Source organism: Pectinophora gossypiella, chromosome 18 (genome assembly GCF_024362695.1).
Source record: "Pectinophora gossypiella chromosome 18, ilPecGoss1.1, whole genome shotgun sequence".
NCBI lineage: Eukaryota > Metazoa > Arthropoda > Insecta > Lepidoptera > Gelechiidae > Pectinophora > Pectinophora gossypiella.
Genome location: NC_065421.1, coordinates 8,836,545 through 8,852,574, shown reverse-complemented (window position 1 = coordinate 8,852,574; position 16,030 = coordinate 8,836,545). Strand labels below are relative to the sequence as shown.

General features: G+C 38.8%; 1 protein-coding gene and 1 long non-coding RNA gene across 3 annotated transcripts in view; one reads left to right on the top strand and one right to left on the bottom strand.

Annotated features, from left to right (window-relative positions):
• Nucleotides 1–16,030, top strand: part of LOC126375147 (uncharacterized) — a 63,845-nt gene that overhangs the window by 25,733 nt on the left and 22,082 nt on the right. The window lies entirely within an intron of this gene.
• LOC126375132 (protein pellino) overlaps nucleotides 1–16,030 on the bottom strand; it is a 71,868-nt gene that overhangs the window by 35,785 nt on the left and 20,053 nt on the right. For both annotated transcript variants that reach the window (XM_050021980.1, XM_050021981.1), the window contains exon 3: nucleotides 8,454–8,685. In XM_050021980.1, coding sequence (XP_049877937.1) covers nucleotides 8,454–8,685 — 232 coding nt within the window. The remainder of the gene's footprint in view (nucleotides 1–8,453; nucleotides 8,686–16,030) is intronic.

Below are 16,030 nucleotides of genomic sequence, written 5' to 3'. Positions count from 1 at the left end.
ATTTTCCAACTAGTCAAACCAGTTACTTTTTACTAAACGTCAAGACACGAAATTATTGTGGAATTTGTATGAAAAAGCAACCTGAGACGTCACAGAAAAACGTGACAAAATGCCGCGCTTATTATTACATTTTTCTTTTTAAAATTCATCAATAATTTAAATAGAAAAAGAAAATGTTTTTTGACACTGTCTTTGTCTTTCTTTAGTAATCAGAATTTCATATTTTATCTTTGACGTAGGAAACTACCCAATTCATATCACTACTAGCGACCCGCCCCGGCTTCGCTCGGATGCAATGCTGAGGAAAAAATTTAATTATTTTGCGACATCACATTAAAAACCACAAAAATAACAGTATTTTTCCACTATTTAATGGATGTTATCTATACTATAATAAATCTGTAGAGAGGTCAATTCTGTACATTAAATATATTTTCAAAATAACTATCAGGGGGTGATTAGTGATCGATACTGATGCCAAAAATGCAATCAGCAAAATTTTTGTCTGTCTGTCTGTCTGTCTGTCTGTCTGTATGTTCCTTATAGAAACAAAAACTACTGGACGGATTTTAATGAAACTTGGTACAATTATTCTTCATACTCCTGGGCAGGTTATAGTATACTTTTCATCACGCTACAATCAATAGGAGCAGAGTAGTGAAGGGAAATTTTGGGAAAACGGGAGAAGTTACTCCATTTTTTAAGCTTCCGTCGCGTGAGCAGCCTTAATGGTTAAAGTTCTAAATATGTAATCTAAATATATAAAAGGAGAAACTGACTGACTGACATACCAAAGCACAGCCTAAACGGCTAAACGTAGGCACTTGAAATTTGGAAGAGACGTAGCTTAGGTACCGTAGAGGTGCACTAAGAAAGGAATTCCCGGAAATCCCACGGGAACGGGAATTAGCGGGAAAATCCTTTTGTATGAAAAATCTAAACCACTCAAGTTAGACGTTTGAAATTTGGCATGCAGGTACCTTAGGTACCGTAGAGGTGCACTAAGAAAGGAATTCCCGAAATTCCCACGGGAACGGGAATTAGCGGGAAAATCCTATTGTATGAAAAATCTAAAACACTCAAATTAGACGTTTGAAATTTGGCATGCAGGTACCTTAGTAAACTTAAAGCTTAGTTGCAACAAGATATTGCAAAATTCCTACGGGAACGGGTGTTAGCGGGAAAAAACATTTGTATAAAAAAAATCTAATCTAATCTAATCTTCTAAATATATAAAAGGAGAAACTGACTGACTGACATATCAACGCACAGCCTAAACGGCTAAACGTAGGCACTTGAAATTTGGAAGAGACGTAGCTTAGGTACCGTAAAGGTGCACTAAGAAAGGAATTCCCGGAAATCCCACGGGAACGGGAATTAGCGGGGAAATCCTTTTGTATGAAAAATCTAAACCACTCAAGTTAGACGTTTGAAATTTGGCATGCAGGTACCTTAGTAAACTTAAAGCTTAGTTGCAACAAGGTATTGCAAAATTCCCACGGGAACGGGAGTTAGCGGGAAAAAACATTTGTATGAAAAAATCTAAACCGCGTTAGATACGAGTAGATATTTTTAATCTAGCATGCATGCATACCTAAGTTTAGTTATGGCTGTATTTTGAAAAATGGGAGTTAGCGGGGAAAAAATGTCGTATGAAAAAATCTAAACTGCATAAGTTAGATGCTTGAAATTTTACATACACTCCCACACACACAAAGATCTCTCTTTTATAACACGCTACGCGGACGAAGTCGCGGGCAAAAGCTAGTTATACATATAAACCTTCCTCTTGAAAAAACCGCATCAAAATCCGTTGCGTAGTTTTAAAGATTTAAGCGTACATAGTGATATAGGGACAGAAAAAGCGACTTTGTTTTATACTATGTAGTGATGTGAAGCGCGAATACTATGTAAGTTTAAATTAAGAGCTGTGGGCTCCGATATGATTAGTCACCTTCCGTTATCAGAGTTTCTATTGTTGTCTTCAGTTTTTATTGTACGTTAGACAACTAAAGTCTACTCACACGCAGTCGTAGGCGTTATAAGAAGAAGTAAGTACACCAGTCTAAAGAAGCAGCATAGTCTTCCGTTGTCAGTGGTTATTGATTGCGGCGTGTTGCGGGGCGGTCGGCCCGGCGACGTCCTTGGCCCACGTCTCTGTTCTGACGTCACACCCCACCCGCGCCGGGTCATCCGTGACGTCATATATGCAGTTCGGTCAACTTGCAACGGTACTGCTGATGCTAATTTCCTTGTTTTGGTGTTTTCTTTGTCGCGTTATAAATAAGCCGTTACATTGTTTGTACGATAGTCAGATTACTTGAGTGGATGACAGCTGCGAGTCATGCGAGTATTATCATTACGACATAGGAGGTGCGCCATAGATTTGCGTCATTTTTGGTAAATTCCCAAAGCCAAATCCCAGTTTCCAGAGGAATTAGAGAGTCCCTGTGTCATGAGAGAATATTAGATTGTCAGAAACTGTGATTTTTTGAAATATTAGACGCGTTGTAAACTGAGACATTTAGAAAAAGTTTATTCACCAAATAATCTTCCGATAATAGTGAAAAAAAAATGCTTCGTCCTTTCTAACATGTAACAACTCGTATAAGAATTTCAATAAAAGCAAGAACAAGTTAGGCTGGAATTTAACAAGTTTAATCGATATGTCGAAGAAGAGAAAAGTCGATACAGCCCCTGGGTTATTGAAAATGTAGGAAACAAGAGTTCTCACTTGGAAAGTCAGCTGTAAGTCATGACCCACCAAAAACATTTTCAAGGAAAATGTTGCTAAGACGAGATCATATCGTTCGCAATGTCAAAGAGTTATCAGATCTCATGTAGAGCCAAGCTTCTAACTCTACACCCCCTAACTACACAAACTTTAAGTTCACAAACTCTACACGTTAGGCAAAACATTGAGCTTGCCCGTTTCGTTGCTACAAGAACAATATAATAAAGATAATGAACAGTCAATAAAGTTACCTTACGCCACACCTCGGACACTTCATACAAGAGACAGTTTACACAGACATTTCACATTGACGTTATCGTACACGCGCATCTGTGTGTGTGACGTCTGACGCTCATACGATTGAAGACTAAAGTAAGACGGGGTTGGGTGAGGTATTATTCCTTATTCTAAAATAATAATTATTTATTTATTTCACGAAACATGTGTTAGTAAACTTATTCTAGATGTTAGTAGCCTTATCTAATATTAGAAGACCCCCTTTCTAAGATTGCTAGTCTTGAAACTTTGATCAAATCAAACTCTTCTCATATTAGGTACGTTATTATAATAATTTATTTTTAAATTTTGTGCTGGACTGAGAGCGAACTCGTTCAGTTTACCTTCCCGGGCATGTCGCAAAAACGGACAACGGGATTACGTTCTTTCTAACATGATGGGCTGACCACCTGTCACGATACGATTTATTATGATATCGATAAAAAAATAAATCTGCAAGTCTTTTATATTTATTTAAGTAAGTATGTCAGCGTTATACGAGCTGTGTTAAGGGCCTTTGGCAGCTCAATAGCAACTTTGACAGCAGGGTTGGCGAGTCACAATCTACACTAGAGAAGTTGTCTTTTGAATACTTGTGGCTTTGCCCACCCCATTAGGGAATGAAGGCGTGAGTTTATATATTTGTGCATAATGCTTCGACGTACCGAGTAGGCCTAGAAGTATAATTAACTGTCGTTTCCTTTATGATAAACAACTACACATGTTGATTTAAGACCTTGGGTTTTTCTATTCCGCAGTAAAAAAGTCAACGTAACTCTATTGATATTTATGGATTTGTTGAATGAAGAGTGTTTAGGTTTTGGTTTTATAACTTGTCAATTTAATTAATAATGTCTCATTCTGAATGTTAATTTAATGGGAGCTAAACACAAATTATAACATCCGTAGGCGTTGTTGTGACAAGTTTTTGAGGAAATAAACTATTTACATAATTGTTTATTAGATAGATCAAGGTTTTCGGGTATCTTTAATCTGCCATTTTTATTAATACTTTCTGCCAATGATTCCTTAGAATCCAATAATAAATAAAAGTTTGTAATAGAGATTAATGTTTTAGTGCAGTAGGTCATAACACAATGCGCTTGTGGAGGCGAGTCATTCATTAAAAGAGAGACGTCTCGCATCATTCACAAACAATGAACCCAATTTGCATGTTATTCGTAAAACTTCTAGATCCTATAGAGTAATAGCCTTCCGGCAGTTTAGAAACCAGTTTATTTCTCCGAGCAATGATTTCTTAACGTGGCGTTAAAAGTACTTTATTTTCAACATTTTTTTTCTCTACGTCGTACCCTTCTGCAATCGGTCAGCATTTATCACTCCTGTCGGCTGATAAGAAAAAAAACATAACAATAAACAAAGGCGGAGGTTTGTTGGAAACGCAATAGACTCGGGCGGTTGTACGTACTGCGCGCTATTTTGTTTTTTGTTCGCTCCAGTTCAACGGCGTGCCTTCGCGGAGAACCCATCATGGAACATGTTATAACGATCGATACCAGTTAGAGGAATTCTCATACATCATGTTTATGAATGATGCGAATGTTCTGCTTATTCTGGGAAGGAATCTCGATACTTGGCGATGCTTTCGGTGGCACATTAAAATTCATTGATACAAACAATGACGTGATGCTGTTGTAGGTCGATACTTCCGTTGTTGTGATATAAATAAATATTAATTTAGTGTCCACGTGTCGGTGACAATGGCGTCTAATGTCTAATGAACGTTATGGACAGGATGTGGAGCGGAGCGTCGACCGAGCAACGAACTACCCCGCCTCGTGGTAACTGCCAGCAATTGAGCGTCGAGCGCGGCGATTACACCCGCTGATCGCTATGTTTCTGATACGAGTACCATCTGTGCCAATTAAAGCCTTACGTTTTTGCGTGCCTTTTGAGATGGTATTCACAATCTTTTGCTAACTTCTCAATTGCTAATAACAATTCATTAATGACAAAAAACCAGGCAATTATTGTGGGCTCACTGCGTGTAATTTGGTTGGTAAATCTGTTCCAATTTCATGTCACAGGCTCGTCCTACGCGGTTCTCGAATGAGTGCGTTCACTTCTCCCACGCGTGCCAAGGAAAATCTCCGTTATCAGACGCTATCTTTTATTAGTGTTGATACGCAATAGGTCGTTGTCTTGTGTTGTGTTCTTTCTCCCGGGGACCAACGCATTGTTCTCCCGGGGGGCAGTAACCCATGTGTGCGATTAGATATGGCCGCGTGCGCCGCGCCCGCGCCGCCGGGACGCGGTAAACACGGCAATGCACGCAACATAAACATGCAGGCTGACACTCATTGGACCAGATATACACTTACCCCGGTAGGCTGGACATTCGTGGAAACTAAATTACATGCAAGCTTTCTTGGAATATAAAGAAAGTAGTAATAGCTATCCAAGGTTTACAATAAGTGGGAGATAAAACCGTTAGTATGTTTCGCAAGGCACTGGAAATACCCAAAATAATATGTGCAAGTAAAACAAGCCGGCGCCAGTCTTGTAGCCCATTTTCCCCGGGATTTCGACATCGGCGTCTCAGATGTTTCCATTAGACGACACGTGATCACACGGTTGCTTGGCACAAAACCAATGTTCTTTAATGTATACATTTTCACTGTCATAATATTTTGTAACAAATTTATAATTAAAAAATATTTTTATAACCTGTCTGGAGGTTTTATGTTTCTGTCTTTGCAAAGGTGTAGGAGATATGAACGTGTCTATTCGGCAAACGCTTTCAGTGTACCTATTGTTTACGCCCATGTGTCAGTATTTGGCGCTTTGTAGCACAAACAAGGGCGCTTGCCTAGATAAGCGCACCCGACGGAGGGCGATGATTACAACTTATGTTGACACCATTTCGAAATGAGGGATGCATTCACACTATCTCGTGTGTGGCATGTTTTTGTTTAAATTTGACAAACAGTCTAGTCTTTGTTTCACAAGAACTCACAGCTACTGTACTTTGCAGCTGCTTTCTCTCACTTGGAAATAATGTAAAATACAGCACAATAATGTTGGAAAGCCCCATCACCGGTATTCTAACGTATTCTCAGTAATAATGTGTGCCGGATATGGGAAATAATGAAGTCCCTCACACCATGAGACACCACATGGTCGCATTCTGCGAAAAGCCATAATGATTTCCTCCCACCGCTTATAAGAATTATTGTCCTCTTTTACCTCAACTTATAATACTAATTATAAGTTATCGTAAAAAATTGTTACGAAACGAAATTATTTATTGTATGGATCATAGTACCTACTAGAAATGCAAATACGGACGAATCTGTACTACTCTAAGTAAACTAGGTTACGGGATGTCCGAAAACCAGCACTTTATCTTGTCTGTTTTGTGAAACTGTACATACCTATATACTGCGTATACCACAGTGATATAATACGTTATTTTCATATCCATTCATTAAATATTGTCGCCGCAAAGTTCCTCATAGCAGACCTTCAGAAATATGCATATCAATTTACAAATGGTCTTACCAATCCCTCCTACGAACTATCATGGTATCCTTGACATATCTATGTATAGCGATGAATACATCCTAAAACCTTGGTCAATTAGACCGCCCTATTACCCGCCTAATATGTGTACCTATTGCATACATTAGTCTTGGAGGCGATTATGTTGCATCAGCTCTAAACCTTGCTCATTGGGAAGCTTAAGTATTCAAAGGATTATTTAGTTTATATTCTTCTTCTCTCATGTGGATTATCAACCTCGTCAACCCTGGTGTCAGGGTTATTACTAAGCCGCAAAAGGCCCCTGACGTGACTCATGTAACGACTACGTACTTACATTAGTAAGTAGTAACCGGGACCAACGGCTTAACGTGCCTTCCGAAGCACTAATCATCTTACTAACGTCCACACGGTTCATCTTAGTTTATATTGGTAAGATAATTTATGTATTGTTTGTAGCACATTCTGGCTGTTTATCTGTTTTCACACGTTTTGCACTTTTTTGGATTTTACATAGTCCACGTAGATGGATCGGTTGTAAGTTTTCTTGTTCTTATTAATAAAATATTAGAAATGCAGTATTAATTCAAAATAGATTACGCGGATATTGAAGTACTTACTCAAGTAATATAATGATTGTAGTCGCATTATTTTGAGACGACAATTAAACAATTTAATCCCCACTGCTAATACTAGGCCCAGACCCTTTCCCTGCTATGCGGGTTGGTGAAAACAATAGGCTCTCAATATTTGAACATGCGACCGCCAACCCGTTCGTCGAACACTGCGATTAGAATACATCCACCCATGGGCCCTTCCCGTTCAGTGGAATTGATCTAGCAGTATGTAAAGGGTTATTGTGGTTTAACGTACGGGTTCGATGCTCGTTTTATGTCGAATGAAATACTTCTATGATGCCCGTCACATATATTATTAGGTATAGTAGTATCGTAGGAACGATTACTGGGGGGGTTAAAAAGGCCACATCGTAGCAATTCATCTAAAAAAAAGCAAAATTGCTTTTTGACATTTGTTCGCATTGCGCACTTACTTGTGTATATTCATATTCATTTATTTCGTAATAGCTATATTACATGTCATATGGAAAATATAATAATACAATAATGGTACTTAAGTACTAAGCGGTAAATTTTAAAGTTAAAAATTCTTCAAAGATATAGAAAGTGTGTTCGAGTAGCCAGCATTTAAGCCTACTTTTAAAACATTTCAATGATAGCGCGTCAACGATTGATTTAGGCAATCTGTTATACACGGTTGGTCCTGTCACATGAGTCAGTTTGCTGGACTTGGCGAGTCTGTGTCCGACAGGTTGGAGTCTATTCGCGTGCCGTAGCGTTTTTCCCGGCCTGCTACCGGCCGCGCAGTCGATACCCGTCAATATGTGTGTATACGTACACAGCAATTTGAAAAATTACGATAGACGGGAGTGTAAGTATTTCCAGCTCAGCAAATGTCAAATTGCAATATTGCATTTTAGATGAATTGCTTCGATGTAGCCTTTTTAACCCCACCTGATCTCCGAATTATTAAGGCTCCTATCAGAAACTTAGAAATAAACCGGTACAGTTCACGAGCTTCTCTTAATAATAGACACAAAAATGTTATTTTCTGTTAGCTTGTGTCTTTCGCATTTCTTATACACTCCTAATTATTAACTGTTAATAATATAGTAAACGGACCGTGGAATAAAAATTGTATACACGCTAACGAGGTGATGGTGATATAGACACCCAAAGGCAAAAGTGAGATCAAAATAAAAAAATCTACAAAAATATATTAAAAAAAATACGAGCATTGACATCATAATTATGAGATTTAATGAGCGAATTTTGTATTATGTAAACTTACAAACAAACTTAAACCAACGAAGGTGCGAAGGGTTGTGTTCGCATACAGTTTAATAAAAAAAAAAAACACTTACTTGGAACATATCTGTGTCGGGGTCCTCCGTGTACTCGACAATGACGGCCTGGCTGCGGCTGAGTGTGTACGAGATGGAGTGCTGGCTCGCATCCAGTATCGCCTTGCTGCTGTGCGGCGTCTTCACCACGTAGTGCTTGGAGCGCCGCACGCCATTGGCCTGCGGACGCCGGTACAGTACGAACTTGCTGCGCCGGCGCCCGCGCTCGCCCGCCGGGAGGTAGCCGTTGTATCTGCCGAGGAGAAGATTTTGTTAAGATCGTTGATTGTGTAAAAGCTCGGTGAGGTGTGGGGACTTAGTTCATATTCACGTCTGACATCCATCGCAAGATGAACTATCCGAAATAGGACATTTGATCTCTGCCTACCCCAATGGGAAATAGGCGTGATCTTATGTATTTGTATGTCGTTGATTGGATAGTATTGCTACAAGTATTATTGATTGATTGATTGGATAGTGACGAGCCATGAGCGCTGATTAAGGGTAGATTATGCCTAGGACGTATATATCGTAATCGTGGTAGGATAAAGTATTCACAAAAATTACATATATGATATAGTCACGCTCGTGTCCCTATCGAGGTGACCAGAGCTACAAGTCCCAAAAACAGTTCGCAGCCACTAATTCGCTCCAAAATAGATTTGATGAACCGTAACGGGTAAAAAGCAAACTTTGTTATAAAGGCTTGTTTTTAGATGAACCAAAACAAGAAACCTATAGTTTCAAAGGCTCATCATAATCTATGTACCTTCATCAGGTCCAGATACACGCAGACAATAATTCAAGGCAAGCCACTTCAATATTTCGACACTTCAAAGTTACTTCTACTAAAACTAAATCCTTAATGTCACGAGTACGTTCAAGCTACTTGCAATGTTTTTACGTTCCGTCCAAATATAATTAGTCGCTCCACTTGGTCCGGTCATCGATCAATCAGAATCCGACAGACGCACCTGTTTGGACAGGGTTCGTAAGTTGGTAATAATATAACTATTGAAGGTATAAGCATTTCATAGATAATTATCGACACTGGGTCAAAAATTGACTCAAATTGAGTAATAGACGTCGCATAAGTCACGTGGCTGTGGTTGCTGGCTTGTAACATATCAATCTTGAGACTGACTATAGTTTGTCATTGATAACCTGTAAATACACATTACACACATAAACATAAGCTCACGACTATATCCCGTGGGGGTAGTCAGAGGTACATCCATCGCAAGATGAACTAAGCGCCCACGCGTCACCGAGATTTCTGTTAGACCAACGAGATAGGTGGTGAGCCGTATCGCCGTCTATAATGGTGCCGATAACTTGTCAGGGCCACAACGTATCCTTAGGAAACTGTACTATGGTGCTAATTCCTGCAGACGCCACCTAATTTTATTTTAAGTTTTACCTGTCATTTTCTCATCCGCTGAAAAAGAAAGGGACAGGTAATCGACAGGCATAAAATTTATTAAACACACGTCAATCGTCTAAAAATTTTATATCGGCCAATAAACCGACAGAATTAAGTTGACAGTACACGTCAAACGGTTTGCATACGAGCGAGATGTCGTTCTGATTCGTACGGATTATTCATTCATTTACTCAATCTTCCTAAAATTTACGGCTGTCAATCATGCGTCTCTTTCCTTTTCGGCGAATAAGAAAATGACAGGTATAACTTTAAGTAAAATTAAGAGGTGTCTGCAGGAATCGGGGCCAGTATCCAACTTAGAACGACTAGTTAAAAGGCGCTGCAAATTCTACAAGCAAAAGGATTACATTCGCAAGTTTATGTAATGTACTTAAGACTATAACGGCAACGACTAGCAAATATTACAGCCAGACGTCTGCAACAAGATACAATGACCGTCACGTGATACTGTTATCTGGACAATGTAAGTGTCGTAAAACTGCCATCATAAGGAGCTCGTTAAAATCAATGGAACAAAATGGTCATAGCCGAGAAGATTGCCAATTTGTGCACTGAGAAAAATAATTTAAAACGGACACAAAGAATAGAAGGAAAAAAAAAAGAAAAATTCAAATAATAATTATGAACGCGTCATTATTATATTATATAACGTCCCATTTCCGGGCAAATGTTACCGGCAACTTGTCATCAAATGTGAGCCGTGGGGGTGTGGGGTTTACTAAGCTAGTAGGTATATGGAAGGTTTCTTCTTGAGCACATAGGTTTCATTATGACGCTTTCCTCCACAAGTAGTCTTTCATACAAATATGTATACGTTAAATGTAATGTACCTATCTGTCTGTGTCTGTGGTGTCCGGAAGTAATAAATGTTTCTTTCTTTCTTATATACCAGTGCTATCGCCAGCGGCGGCGGTCGGTTGCTATGCTACCTTTCGACTTGGGATAAATATTCAGAGGCATACCGGTAAAGGAAGACTATTGCAAGAGCATCCTATCCGACCATCACGGCTTTCATCAAGTCGTTACAAGATAAAATCTGTCAGCAGGTCAGTGCCAGCTGTAGCTTCAAACAATAGATAATTGTTAGAAATACCCATAGATTCAATAAACGACGATGGGAAAATATACTTCCGTGAGAAATATAAGAAGAACAATCGAAGCATGAAGTTTTGAGACAGACGCGTAGATAAAGTAATTTACTTAATCAAGTTATCTTAAGATTAATTCTTTATGGAGGATACAAAAGGAATAGGTACTGAATTTTCACTAATACCACACAGGGTGTTAGTGACATTGTAACGAATACTGAAGGGTTTGATTCAGACCATGATTTTGAGTTAATATCAAGTGGAATTTTTTCGTCGAAAAATTTATTAGGTTTTTTATTATTTTCAGTCCCATACTTTTGCGACGGAAAATTCTACTTAATATCAACTCAGAATCACCCTCAAAGTTTTCGTTATGATGTCACTAACACCCTGTAGATACCCAATTGTAAACGGACTAAATAACGAGAAGCACGTAGACATTTTACGATTATCGATCTTTTACATCGTGTCGAATATTCGTCGTTGGAATTTGACTTGCTATAGGGGTGGTACTGCGTGGGATGGGATGGTTTTGCAAATTGCGCCAGACTTATTTTTATTAGTATTTTATAACCCCAAAAAAGCGTCTGGGCGGTTTGATTGTGGAATAAATAGCGGAGGTATAGCGCGGGAAGGTTCTTTTTTTATTAGAAGCCATCGCAAAAGTCCAGAAAAGTGATGAGTAATCAGTAATCATTTAGAGGGGATTACTCTGATCTTCTCTGTGTTTCAGACGACACGCAAAAGTCGACCTAGCTTCCAATCCAAGTTGGTATAACGCCAGGTCAGGCTTTAAGTGTCTTTAAAACTCTGGCAACTGGGTTAGAGAAAAGCTCAAAAACTTCCAACAATCCTTAGTAGGTATAAGATAAACTTTTAAGTGGGTATATGGCATACCACTACTTTGACGAGAAGATGATTTTTGTAAAAATAATAATAAGTTAGTCGAGGTCAACTGCTCACAGAACCATAGTTCCCTTCAAAAACGATAAAACGGAAGACGAGGAAACGACCGTCAAGAAACTTGGTTTCATTGTAAACCGAAGTTCATGAGACTGAGAAATGACGTCGCAAATCACAAGTGGTCGTTAAATCGTCACGTTATAAGACAATAACACGTAGTTCACAGCAGCGGCACGGTTCTACGTACTAACGTTATGTGAGGTTATACAACATGGCAAGGCAAGAAAACGGACAATGTTATGAGTAGAAGCACGAACGCATGGGAAGCTGCCCAAGTGCAAGCTTTGTGTGCTATTGTATAACATGGTGTAACGTGTTGCCGACTTACACTGTGCCACATAACTTGTAACGTAATATCCTTCGAAGCAATCTGTCTGTGGCACTTCTGTTTGACTTTTGTCGCCGAGGGAAAAGTTAGCGCGTGTCAAAACAAAGTTTCGGCCCCACTGAAGACGACTGTTTGTTTCTTTGACACTAAACCGATACTTTTTCATAAAATTAAGTTAATTTTTGAATATATTTTTCTTTTGATAAAGATAGCATGATTTGGACAAACTACACAATGAATATGATTAGTATTGACCTACGTTGGAAACGCTTGAGCGCGCAATTCTGTTACATTTCCAATGCATGGGAAATAGAGAACACGTCACAATTTGTATCGGTGGGTAGACAGCCGTCACGCAAATATGGCATCTTAACATGCAACGATCGACTTTACAAACCTAATTTTTAGTCAGCGAACCGTACAAGGTATTCAGGTCACTGCGCAAGAAATCAATCCTAGTTACGAAGTGCGAAGTAAGGGCCTGAGATAAAGGCCGGTCGGGTTGTCTGGTCAATAAAACTGATAAATTGGGTGAAAGTGCCACAGTTTGGGTCGCATTCCTGGACGAGCGATACGGAAACAATAAATAGCCAGTCGAAAAACACTGGAGCAAGGAATTTGAAACATATAGAGCCGCAGTACATTATTAGGTGGGCACAATTTCACGTCAATCCGGAAGGAGAGCAGAGCACATTTCGTAAAATTCAACTTCGAACGTTGCGTCGTTTATATTTCGAACATAAAAAGGGTATTATTTTTCCTCGCAAGATACCCTGAAGAGTTTTATCTTGACTTCAAAGCGGGGTATAATGGAGCCCTTATTTGTTTCGCGAAATGCGGATACAAATAAAGAAAATAGAGTAAATTAAATCTGCCTGTAAAGCGCTTTTAATTTGACTTGGCAATTGGATGCACCGGTGAGAAATGGGAGGGGATCCTGCTCTAATTGAGTTAGGTTCTGACTCCACGGGTTGCGTAACCAGCGCAAGAAGCCCTTACGACGGTCGATCGATGCTGACACGGAATAAATTATTTACAACTGCGAAATGTCACAGCCTGGCCTCCGAACGATAATTTTATACTACTTATTCTTTGTCAGGTTTCCTTCGCCTGACTCTACTTCATAAAACTAAAAAATGTTACGTTATTATAGCGCTAGTCGATAATTCAAGAACTATGTTTCTACATGCACGCTCTGATAAAATAACCTAAATTTTTAATTACTAAATTCTAAAGCCCATCTTGGTGGCCTTATCAAAAGTAACCTGACCTTTTAAATCAAGTGCGTCCTTCTGTGACTTTGTCTTAATTAAAAATAAACTGCCCGTTCCATTTTGCCTTTTAATTATCATTTGAAAGCTTATCATGTTTAAAAGTCCTGGATTACGTTCAATTAACCACGATTTGGTTCTAACACAGTACAAAGAACTTTAACTAGGTGGAATAGCACGATGGAATAAAAAGAAAACATAGTTTTAACGTTCAACTGATTTATTCGGAGGTTTACTATTGGGAATACATAAATTTACCTGTCGCATGGACCGGATAGAACGGAAGGTTTTTGGTACGAAAAAAGGAATTCCTCCAGACAGATGTATAGGTATGTATGCAGCTAAGTGTCTAGGCAGAGCGAAGCACTATATCGTAAGCGCAAGCAGCGTATGTAACAGGATATGGATGCATTAGCGCCTGCGGACAAGGGCTGGGCGGATGATATATCACTCGCGAAACTAACTACTTTACCCCTACGTACATCTATTACACATTCACAATGTGTGAGTGAAGGAAACCGAAATGGATCGATATTTTCAGCAGACTACATCAACGCCATTTATTATCTTTCATGAAAGGACACCGGAAAGCGCTTTTAAAAACTTCAAGATAAACGAGTGTTTTGTAGACTCTGGAGGAGCAAAGTCCCTTATTTAAAGTAAGGAAAATTGTTTTAGGACTACTAAAAACAGCCCTTCAAAAGAAAACTTTCTAGAAGCCTAGCGGATTCTAGAAACAAAAACCTCAGTGAAGCCCGAGATTTACATAATCAAGTCAGTTACGGTGGCAAATTGAATGAAAGTAGCGGTTAATAAATTATTTTATCGTTGTTGCGGAAAAGTAATTTCACGGCTTTATCATTATCGATCTGCACAGCGGGCGACACTTCCAAATTTTCTTTTATATTGCCCGTAATTGGATAAAAAGTCAAATCTTTAGAAAAGCTACCATTTCAGGTCAATATTTACACTAAATATTTCCATCGATATTTATTAAACTTTTTTTTTTACCAAAGCAACAAGGACTAACAAAACAGCCATCTTGGTATTCGTGAATGGAATCAGGGGGGTTATAATGGCCACATCTAAGCAATTATTATTCATCTAAGAAAGCAATATTGCTATTTGACATTTGTTTGCATTGCGCACTTACTTTTATATGCGCAAATGTCAAGTTGCAAAGTAAGCAGTAGCTTTCTTAAATGAATTGCTTTGATGTGGCCATTTTCATCCCCCTGTTCCAGAAAGCTACTTGTTCTAGTTGTGTTTAAGTACTCGTTCGTTTTTTGGAAGTGACGACAAACAAATAAGTTTAATTGATAATGCAAACTTGGAACGGTGAACAGTAGCGGTGTTAGGTTAGGGCACGGTTGGGCGATCGACCAGGGCGCCGGATAAAAGGGGCGCCGCAGCCTGCAAAAGAGATGCTGAAAAGAGAGCTGATAGAAAGGCCAGAGAAGTAATTTTTTTATAATAAATAATTATGTATTTAATTTTTTTCTTTATATGCTTTCTCTTTTTTCGTATGGGTTTGAATTGCCGTTCGGAGGGCGCCATAGAAATCTCGCCCAGGGGGCGCTGGTAGAGTTAAAACCGGCACTGACGGTGAAGAAAAACATGGCAATAGGATTGCAATTATTGCATCAAGCCTTCGGTCTTCATTTATATAATAGTACCTATAAAGACTGCAGTGATACGTGTGTAATTATGATCCTGCCAAACTTCTTGTATTTCCAAGACTACAATAAATACCAACTGACTGAACTATACAATATAAACTATCTAACAATTGACTTACCATGAACTTTATGTCCTTGTCAAAGGTCTTCTTTTATACTGTATCAATGTTGAACTTTCGTAAAAAGTGTACAAAACGTTAGTTGGAAAAATGTCTTGTGACTAAAGGCATTTTGACACGGATTCCGATTTCTGGTAAAAGCACAGGCCAAGTCAAAGGTCAATGGCATTGATTTCGCGTGAAATTGGGCTTCCAGTCCATTTGATTATTACTTTGCCAGGCATAAATAAAATACATAATACCAACATAATAAAATAGGATAAAAAGAATGAAGTCACTTTTGCTACTCAAAATATACTGCCTTAGTTTAACTTTTAAATCACCATTTCATTGTGCAAAAAAGCAACTTTTAACACTTTACTCTGTAATGAAGCTGTATAAATATTCATGAACAATCTAAACGCTATTTAGCATAACACTTGCTGAGCCTAAACGGAGCACAGTCGTACTGAAAGCAGCACTCTCTTTGTGTAATTTCTTTCGGCACAATTTAAGCTTTATGTTGTCTAGTTAAAACACTTTTCGTACAGCTGGTGAATAGTTAGTTTGTGAACTTTATTGGTCGGGTGTACGAAGTTATTTCGGATGCAAGCGTGCATTCACTTCCGCACAGACTAGCATGTGCGATTTAAAGAAAATAATTCAAGAATTACTTTCGTAACGCACGCTCGCTGTAAAACTAGTAAACGACCATAATAAATTCATG